Below are 10,447 nucleotides of genomic sequence, written 5' to 3'. Positions count from 1 at the left end.
ATCTCGCTGCTGAGGGTGAGCAGGGAATCAAGAAAGGGTCTTCTCCAAGACTTCGGCTTCCACCCTGGCCCCTATGCGGCTCACCTGTGTGCAGCATTGGTCCTGTCCGTCTGTCCCCCTGACACAGCACAGTGGCGCAGGAAAGTTATCGTTAATAGGGCAAGAAACAAAGCAGCACTGCCGAGAAACCTGTGACAGCGGATTGCCCAGTATCTCCACACTGCCCAGTATCTCCACAAGAGTTTCCTGGAGATCTCTGAGGGAGAGTCCCGTGAAGTGAGGGAGTCAATCAACAGCCTGTTCAGCCACTCAGACGAGGCATGCGGTGGGAGACAAGCCTGCTTCCTGCAACCCTCCTGCCCCCAACAACTTGCTTCAGCGATTCCCCAAATCAGATCCACTTACCGGGGCCTCCTCTCCTGTTTACACTTTGCCAAGATCCAACTGCTGTGACTGGCTGTGCTCCTGCGGGGTAGAAAAGAGCTCCTGGCTGCATGCCTCTCTGGCCTCCGAATCATCCTCTGCCTCTGGGTCCCCCTCCCCCTCTTCATCCAAGATTTCCTCCTCCTGGCTCAGTCCACTCTTGACTGGCACACGAACCAACAAAGTATCCACAGGAGCCTTTGCAGTGGAGGTGGGGTCACCACCGAATATCGCGTCCAGCTCTTTGTAGAACTGGCAGCTCGTGGGCGCAGAACCAGAGCGGCAATTTGCCTCCCGCACCTTGTGGCAGGGGTTCCACAGCTCCTTCACTTTTACCCTACATTGCAGTGTCCTCCCGTCATGGCCCCTTTCTATCATGCATAGTGAAATCTGTCTGTAGGTATCATAACTCCTGCGGCTGGAGCACAGCTGGGACTGCACAGCCTCCTCTCCCCAAATGCCGATGAGGTCCAGCAGCTCGGCATTGCTCGAAACGGTGGATTGCCTGGCGCGTGGAGCAGGCATGGCCACCTGGAAAGATGCACTGAGACCACTGCACGCATCACCGAGCAAACAGGAGGGGGACTTTCAAATTTGCAAAGGAATATATGGGGTGGGGATGACAGTTGGTCACCTGAGGGCAGGGCAGTAGAGTTCAAACCGATGGCCAAAGAGGTGAGAACAGGCATTGTGGGACACTTGCAGGCCAGTCACCACAGCGTCTACACTGGCACTGCAGTGCTGTAGCCCTGGCGCAGAAAACTCTACGCCTCTCATTGGGGTGGTTTCTTTTACAGTGCTGCAACTGTGCAATTTCTGCGCACTAAGGGTATGTCTACACTATGGAATAAGGTTGAATTTATAGAAGTCAGTTTTTTAGAAATCGGTTTTATATATTCGAGTGTGTGTGTCCCCACAGAAAATGCTCTAAGTGCATTAAGTGCATTAACTCGGCGGAGTGCTTCCACCATACCGAGGCTAGAGTCGACTTCCGGAGCGTTGCACTGTGGATAGCTATCCCACAGTTCCCAGAGTCTCCGCTGCCCATTGGAATTCTGGGTTGAGATCCCAATGCCTGATGGGGCTAAAACATTGTCGCGGGTGGTTCTGGGTACATATCGTCAGGCCCCCGTTCCCTCCCTCCCTCCGTGAAAGCAAGGGCAGACAATTGTTTCGCGCCTTTTTTCCTGAGTTACCTGTGCAGACGCCATCCACGGCAAGCATGGAGCCCGCTCAGGTAACCGTCACCCTATGTCTCCTGGGTGCTGGCAGACGCGGTACGGCTTTGCTACACAGTAGCAGCAACCCCTTGCCTTCTGGCAGCAGACGGTGCAGTACGACTGGTAGCTGTCCTCATCGTGTCCGAGGTGCTCCTGGCTACGTCGGCTGGGAGCGCCTGGGCAGACATGGGCGCAGGGACTAAATTTGGAGTGACTTGACCAGGTCATTCTCTTTAGTCCTGCAGTCAGTCCTATTGAACCGTCTTATGGTGAGCAGGCAGGCGATACGGATTGCTAGCAGTCGTACTGTACCATCTTCTGAGAGGCAGGCAAGAGATGAGGATTGCTAGCAGTCGTATTGTACCATCTTCTGCCAGGCAGGCAAGAGATGAGGATGGCTAGCAGTCGTACTGTACCATCTTCTGCTGAGCAGCCATGAGATGTGGATGGCATGCAGTCCTTCTGCACCGTCTGCTGCCAGCCAAAGATGTAAAAGATAGATGGAGTGGATCAAAACAAGAAATAGACCAGATTTGTTTTGTACTCATTTGCCTCCTCCCCTGTCTAGGGAACTCATTCCTCTAGGTCACACTGCAGTCACTCACAGAGAAGGTGCAGCGAGGTAAATCTAGCCATGTATCAATCAGAGGCCAGGCTAACCTCCTCGTTCCAATAAGAACAATAACTTAGGTGCACCATTTCTTATTGGAACCCTCCGTGAAGTCCTGCCTGAAATACTCCTTGATGTAAAGACACCCCCTTTGTTGATTTTAGCTCCCTGAAGCCAACCCTGTAAGCCGTGTCGTCAGTCGCCCCTCCCTCCGTCAGAGCAACGGCAGACAATCGTTCCGCGCCTTTTTTCTGTGCGGACGCCATACCAAGGCAAGCATGGAGGGCGCTCAGCTCACTTTGGCAATTAGGAGCACATTAAACACCACACGCATTATCCAGCAGTATATGCAGCACCAGAACCGGGCAAAGCGATACCGGGCGAGGAGGCGACGTCAGCGCGGTCACGTGAGTGATCAGGACATGGACACAGATTTCTCTGAAAGCATGGGCCCTGCCAATGCATGCATCATGGTGCTAATGGGGCAGGTTCATGCTGTGGAACGCCGATTCTGGGCTCGGGAAACAAGCACAGACTGGTGGGACCGCATAGTGTTGCAGGTCTGGGACAATTCCCAGTGGCTGCGAAACTTTCGTATGCGTAAGGGCACTTTCATGGAACTTTGTGACTTGCTTTCCCTTGCCCTGAGGCGCGTGAATACCAAGATGAGAGCAGCCCTCACAGTTGAGAAGCGAGTGGCAATAGCCCTGTGGAAGCTTGCAACGCCAGACAGCTACCGGTCAGTTGGGAATCAATTTGGAGTGGGCAAATCTACTGTTGGGGCTGCTGTGATGCAAGTAGCCCACGCAATCAAAGATCTGCTGATATCAAGGGTAGTGACCCTGGGAAATGTGCAGGTCATAGTGGATGGCTTTGCTGCAATGGGATTCCCTAACTGTGGTGGGGCCATAGACGGAACCCATATCCCTATCTTGGCACCGGAGCACCAAGCCGCCGAGTACATAAACGCAAGGGGTACTTTTCAATAGTGCTGCAAGCTCTGGTGGATCACAAGGGACGTTTCACCAACATCAACGTGGGATGGCTGGGAAAGGTACATGACGCTCGCATCTTCAGGAACTCTGGTCTGTTTCAAAAGCTGCAGGAAGGGACTTTATTCCCAGACCAGAAAATAACTGTTGGGGACGTTGAAATGCCTATATGTATCCTTGGGGACCCAGCCTACTCCTTAATGCCCTGGCTCATGAAGCCGTACACAGGCAGCCTGGACAGTAGTCAGGAGCTGTTCAACTACAGGCTGAGCAAGTGCAGAATGGTGGTAGAATGTGCATTTGGACGTTTAAAGGTGCGCTGGCGCAGTTTACTGACTCGCTTAGACCTCAGCGAAACCAATATTCCCACTGTTATTACTGCTTGCTGTGCGCTCCACAATATCTGTGAGAGTAAGGGGGAGACATTTATGGCGGGGTGGGAGGTTGAGGCAAATCGCCTGGCTGCTGGTTACGCGCAGCCAGACACCAGGGCGGTTAGAAGAGCACAGGAGGGCACGGTGCACATCAGAGAAGCTTTGAAAACCAGTTTCATGACTGGCCAGACTACGGTGTGAAAGTTCTGTTTGTTTTCCCTTGATGAAACCCCCCGCCCCTTGGTTCACTCTACTTCCCTGTAAGCTAACCACCCGCCGCTCCTCCCTTCAATCACCGCTTGCAGAGGCAATAAAGTCATTGTTGCTTCACATTCATGCATTCTTTATTCATTCATCACACAAATAGGGGGATGACTACCAAGGTAGCCCAGGAGGGATGGTGGAGGAGGGAAGGAAAATGCCACACAGCACTTTAAGCACAGCACTTTAAAAGTTTACAACTTTAAAATTTATTGAATGCCAGCCTTCTTTTTTTTGGGCAATCCTCTGTGGTGGAGTGGCTGGTTGGCTGGAGGCCCCCCCACTGCGTTCTTGGGCATCTGGGTGTGGAGGCTATGGAAGTTGGGGAGGAAGGCAGTTGGTTACAGAGGGGCTGCAGTGGCAGTCTGTGCTCCAGCTGCCTTTGCTGCAGCTCAACCATACACTGGAGCATACTGGTTTGGTCCTCCAGCAGCCTCAGCATTGAATCCTGCCTCCTCTCATCACGCTGCCGCCACATTTGAGCTTCAGCCCTCTCTTCAGCCCGCCACTTACTCTCTTCAGCCCGCCACTTACTCTCTTCAGCCCGCCACCTCTCCTCCCGGTCATTTTGTGCTTTCCTGCACTCTGACATTATTTGCCTCCATGCATTCGTCTGTGCTCTGTCAGTGTGGGAGGACAGCATGAGCTCGGAGAACATTTCATCGCGAGTGCGTTTTTTTTTCTTTCTAAGCTTCACTAGCCTCTGGGAAGGAGAAGATCCTGTGATCATTGAAACACATGCAGCTGGTGGAGAAAAAAAAAAGGGACAGCGGTATTTAAAAAGACACATTTTATAAAACAGTGGCTACACTCTTTCAGGGTAAACCTTGCTGTTAACATTACATACATAGCACATGTGCTTTCGTTACAAGGTCACATTTTACCTCCCCCCACCGCGTGGCTACCCCCTCAACCTTCCCCCCACCCCGTGGCTAACAGCAGGGAACATTTCTGTTTAGCCACAGGCAAACAGCCCAGCAAGAATGGGCTCCTCTGAGTGTCCCCTGAAGAAAAGCACTCTATTTCAACCAGGTGACCATGAATTATATCTCACTCTCCTGAGGATAACACAGAGAGATAAAGAACGGATGTTGTTTGAATGCCAGCAAACATACACTGCAATGCTTTGTTCTACAATGATTCCCGAGTACGTGTTACTGGCCTGGAGTGGTAAAGTGTCCTACCATGAAGGATGCAATAAGGCTGCCCTCCCCAGAAACCTTTTGCAAAGGCTTTGGGAGTACATCCAGGAGAACCGCAAATGCCAGGGCAAAGTAATCCTTTCACATGCTTGCTTTTAAACCATGTATAGTATTTTAAAAGGTACACTCACCAGAGGTCCCTTCTCCACCTGCTGGGTCCAGGAGGCAACCTTGGGTGGGTTTGGGGGGTACTGGCTCCAGGTCCAGGGTGAGAAACAGTTCCTGGCTGTCGGGAAAACCGGTTTCTCCGCTTGCTTGCTGTGAGCTATCTACAACCTCCTCCTCATCATCATCTTCTTCGTCCCCAAAACCTGCTTCCGTATTGCCTCCATCTCCATTGAAGGAGTCAAACAACACGGCTGGGGTAGTGGTGGCTGAATCCCCTAAAATGGCATGCAGCTCGTCATAGAAGCGGCATGTTTGGGGCTCTGACCCGGAGCGGCCGTTCACCTCTCTGGTTTTCTGGTAGGCTTGCCTCAGCTCCTTCAGTTTCACGCGGCACTGCTTCGGGTCCCTGTTATGGCCTCTGTCCTTCATGCCCTGGGAGATTTTGACAAAGGTTTTGGCATTTCGAAAACTGGAACAGAGTTCTGATAGTACGGATTCCTCTCCCCAAACAGCGATCAGATCCCGTACCTCCCGTTCGGTCCATGCTGGAGCTCTTTTGCGATTCTGGGACTCCATCATGGTCACCTCTGCTGATGAGCTCTGCATGGTCACCTGCAGCTTGCCACGCTGGCCAAACAGGAAATGAGATTCAAAAGTTCGCGGTTCTTTTCCTGTCTACCTGGCCAGTGCATCTGAGTTGAGAGTGCTGTCCAGAGCGGTCATAATGGAGCACTCTGGGATAGCTCCCGGAGGCCAATACCGTCGAATTGTGTCCACAGTACCCCAAATTCGAGCCGGCAAGGCCGATTTAAGCACTAATCCACTTGTCAGGGGTGGAGTAAGGAAATCGATTTTAAGAGCCCTTTAAGTCGAAATAAAGGGCTTCATCGTGTGGACGGGTGCAGGTTTACATCGATTTAATGCTGCTAAATTCGACCTAAAGTCCTAGTGTAGACCAGGGCTAAGTGGCTTGGCCGTGTGTGCACCTCGGGAGTTACAGCCGCAGGAAGCTGCTTTACTGCCCAGCAACTTGTCAGTGTAGAAAAGGCCTAAGTGCTCACCAATGCGAGCAAGAGCTCTACAGTCTGGCCCTAAATGTGCAGCCAGGAACTGCTAACTCAAACAGTTCATTAAGAACATAAAATTTGTCTCTTTTGGGAAAAGCATAAAAGGGCTTTAAAGTTCAGTTGCTAAATAGTTTGGTTTAAAGCTGAGGAGAGCAGAGGACTTCAGGGATCGTACTAAACTTAAACAGGACAGAATTTCCCTTCCAAGGGGCTGTAATACTGAGCAAAGAGTGCAGTGAGAACAACACATTCTCTTCACTGCACAAAAATATAACTACGAGGCCCAGTTCCTGCTCTCACTCAAGTCATTGGGAGCTTTGGTATTAATGGTAGTTGTGCTGTTAGTGAGAACAGGACTGAACCCATAAGGCATATTGCTTATTTGCACAGCCATGAGACAACAACAAGCTAAATATGCTCTAACGAAGTTAAGCATTTAGAAGTCAGAACATTTTGCAAGGGAGCAAACCACTAGTCAAAATTCTTCCATTTGAAATGTTTCCTACCCTTCTAGAAAAGTCAGAATAATTTACTAGAGAATGAAAACATTTCCAAAGAATTTTAATGCAACCTACAGAATTCAGGAAGCAAGGCTATTCTGCTCTATATAATTCAATTCTATAGAAAGGATATCATGCACTATGAATTATATTGAATGGCATTTTAGAGCAATTGCTACAGAATTGTGTTAAATTTCTAGAGAAACCTATTAAACTTAATGGGATTTTTCAATAAGGGTGACTTTGTTCAATATAATGGTACCTTTTCATGTTTAAATATTATTGCACAAAAAGATTTTTGTTTCCCAACATTACTGCACATTGATTTGCCTTTAAAATTATGCGTGCTTATTAACCCTTAATTTTCAAAAAGCATATCAGACAATGGCTTATAACAAACAACAAACCCCAGAGTGCCATGTGGTGTTTCCCCTCACACAGACACTGCACATTGTAGCTAAAAAATAACAAATGGCTAGTGCACCTTGGTTATTACAAATGATGATGACTTTCAAATTTCACAGCACAGTAAAGAAACTTGCTGATTGTGAACTTGATAAACAAGTGATTGAGGATTATGAAAGCTTTTGTATAAATTAACACCATTTGTGCCTAAACATCAGGTATCTAAGGCTCCATTGCACTGTCCCCTGGATATGTGATTGAAGAGGAAAATAGAGAGCAAAGAGACCAGGCCCTCGTCCATTCAGGTACTACAGACGCCATGCAGCAAGGTGCTCAGCAGCACTCTGGGCCTAATTTAGGAACACTCTTAAACTGTGCTTAATTATAAACACAAAAGTAGCCCCACTGCCTTCTATGGGACTATCCACATTCCTAAAGTGAGGCACATGCTTAAATGCTTTGTTGGACTGGAGCCATGGTGCTCACCATCTTGCAGGACTGAGACCTAACAGAGCTTTATAATAGGGTCCACTGGCTATACCAGGAATTCTCAAACTGGGGGTCGGGACCCCTCAGGGGATCGCGAGGTTATTACATGAGGGGTTGCGAGCTGTCAGCCTCCAGCCCGAACCTCGCTTTGCCTCCAGTATTTATAATGGTGTTAAATATATAAACAAGTGTTTTTAATTTTTAAAGGGGGGGTTGCACTCAGAGGCTTGCTATGTGAAAGGGGTCACCAGTACAATAGTTTGAGAACCACTGGGCTATACTTTTCCAAAAGCAGAGCAAGAACCACTTCCAGGCCACCTCTCCCAGTGCCATAGGAAGCTTTATGCCTTTCAAAGACTACTACTTCCAGGCCCCATCACTCAGGCTTTTCATCTTCTCCCTTTTCCCCAGCACACCACTGCCTACTGGAAGGTAGGAATTTTGCCTCTAGCTGGCATAACTGCTGATGGTGCTTGACTTGCTGATATCCTTAAATGAAACGTCTCCATGTATGGGCTGCAGTTCAGTACACAGCTGTGAATCACGTTTTCCTTGCTCCCATAGTGATCCCAGCGTCAAGTTGTTCGCAGTGGTCAAAATCTTTTCTCTCCATCTTGGGAAGAACAAACTTCTTGTTAAGTGTCAGCAACTGAGTCACTGCAGATTGTGCTGTTTGAGTGAAACCCTGCCATTCTATAGAAGCTGGAGGTGTGTGTGGATGTTGCAGGTTCCAGACCTCTCTTCACAAAGAACAAAAATAGTTTCAGAGTTTTTGTCTTGTGTATTTGTCACATTCTGCCGCAACAATGTGCAGAACCCAGCAAAGAACAAAGAAATGACACTGCTTTTTAACATTAGTGAGGGCAACATCCTCAGCCTGTGACTGTACTGGTCATCTCCTCTTTGCAGCAAGAAAAATAACTTGTTTGTAAACTTACAATTATTTCATAGGCTATACAACTGCTGCATAACATTTTTTTTCTTTTCTAAAAACAGGTCTCCCATCTCATCCAAGCACTTTTCTTTGCATTATATTGCAGCAGTGATGACTTTTTGTTATTCAAAGAGCATGGATTCAGACTTCGGACTAATTTCCATCCATACCTACTGGCGGTATTTGTGTTCATGTGTCTTTTGCCTTCTTTGCACCAGCGATACCTTGACACATAAAGGCAAATGTACTGTCAGGAATGGCACATTTGCACATGGCTATCTCATTTTTATTGAAGCCAAGTTAGGGTTTATATTCTTCCAAGAGATGACAGAGAAATCCATGCTATTGCTCAAACTGTACATTCATCGGTCTTTTTTTTATTTCTTTAAACAGATTGCTTAGATGGCATGTTATGATCTCCATCTCTCACCAGCTTACCTTAACTGCTGTGAAATCTGAAAACCCTAAGTCACATAACAGCTGTTTAGCTTTCTCCATAAATAGAAGTCCCGTGACGGGCAGGACAGACTTCATAGATCTATAGTATATATGTGTTCTGTCTATATTATAGACCTTGGATCCTGGAAATGACAATGGAAAGAGGGCTGCCACGGGAAACATTAAAAACTTCAACCTAAAATCTTTAAAATAACCATTTTAGAAACATTTTCTAGCCCCTTGCAGTCTACAGTTCAGTAAAAGCCAATAATAATTAATAATAATACCACCTAGCTCTTACATAGCACTATTCATTGTTAGGTCTGAAATCACTTTACAAAGGAGTTCAATAGCTTTATCCCCATTAAAAGCTTATTTTAAAAACCTGGTAATACCATAGGGCCATAGTCAGTGATCTTTACTTAAGCAAAACTCCCAGTGAAGCCCATGGAAGTTTTATTCAGCTAAGGATCATAGTATCTGGCTCATGATTTAATACCTTCTAAATAAATAGGTCCAACCATATCAATTAGTCAGTAAGCATATTTTGTAGTGCAGATTGACCTAATGTTTGTTTGGTTTGGGGAGGGAGGGGTGGTTTTAAGTGCCTTCACTGCACTTATCTGACTGTTTAACACACACAATGTGTCTCAGAGGAAGATCCATACATAGTGCATATTTTTAATACCTTAAAAAATGCCTCTCTCCTCCTGTGGTAACAAGCAAATTGAGATCAGCTAACCTAGGAAAACCCCCTCTAGGTAGGTCTTCACTACAGAGTTAACTTGAGTGATTGGTCAACACTGGGGCTACCCTACCACAACAGTGAGCAGCCAGTCTGCAAAGCCATGCCTGAGTCATCACATTCTCACCGGTGCTGTGTTCCCCCATTTGTGTCACTCGGACTTCTGGGGGCATATCCCATGGTTCTTTTTAGTACTGTAAGCTGAGCCACTATCATTCTTTCCCAGCTGCACACATGGGGGAAATTGTGGGTAGGCAATGGCATTCGAGGACAATCAGCAGTCAAGTGACTCAGCCTGTGTCCTCACTACAAAGGGGAATGTTACCAGCCCAAGTGAAACCCAGTCTCTAACCCCATGCTGTGCCAGTCAACCTGGGTTGAAAGCACTACTAAACTTGGGTGAGAGGGCTTTGTGGGTGCTCAGGAGACAAGTTAGGGTAGGGGCAACATGAGCAAGAGCCCAAGTTAAGTCTGAAGCGAAGACATACTGTAACTGCTCAAACTCAAGGAGACTGCCTCACCTAACACTGCCCTGGCCACCTTCCTCTCTTTGGACAGCTGTGCCAAAAAAAGAAGCCTGAAAGCTTTCAAGGTTAGACAAAAGAAAGTAAATTTGTACACACTGTTCTGCTCACCCACCCACCTTGTCTCTCATACTAAAGAAAATGAGTCTCACTCA

The 10,447-nt window shown here is 47.7% G+C and overlaps 1 protein-coding gene across 1 annotated transcript; it reads right to left on the bottom strand.

Annotated features, from left to right (window-relative positions):
• Nucleotides 1-3,958: 3,958 nt before the first annotated feature.
• Nucleotides 3,959-5,978, bottom strand: LOC140906029 (uncharacterized). Its single transcript, XM_073329522.2, has 2 exons — nucleotides 5,214-5,978; nucleotides 3,959-4,624 (listed from the first exon to the last, which is right to left on the bottom strand). The coding sequence occupies exons 1-2, from the start codon at nucleotides 5,794-5,796 to the stop codon at nucleotides 4,083-4,085; spliced, it is 1,125 nt and encodes a 374-aa protein (XP_073185623.1). The 5' UTR covers nucleotides 5,797-5,978; the 3' UTR covers nucleotides 3,959-4,082.
• Between the last annotated feature and the right edge of the window lie 4,469 nt (nucleotides 5,979-10,447).

Source organism: Lepidochelys kempii, chromosome 2, assembly GCF_965140285.1.
Source record: "Lepidochelys kempii isolate rLepKem1 chromosome 2, rLepKem1.hap1, whole genome shotgun sequence".
In the NCBI taxonomy this organism is placed as follows: domain Eukaryota; kingdom Metazoa; phylum Chordata; order Testudines; family Cheloniidae; genus Lepidochelys; species Lepidochelys kempii.
Note: the sequence above shows the minus strand (reverse complement) of the source record. Positions and strands in the feature narration are given on the sequence as shown.

What these genes read in the sequence shown, in the direction of transcription:
- LOC140906029 (XM_073329522.2), bottom strand. Translation starts at nt 5,796, where the DNA reads ATGCAGAGCTCATCAGCAGAGGTGACCATGATGGAGTCCCAGAATCGC. An exon ending in AGGTGGAGAAGGGACCTCTG is followed by an intron (nt 4,625 to 5,213) that starts GTGAGTGTACCT and finishes TTTCTCCACCAG; the next exon opens with CTGCATGTGTTTCAATGATC.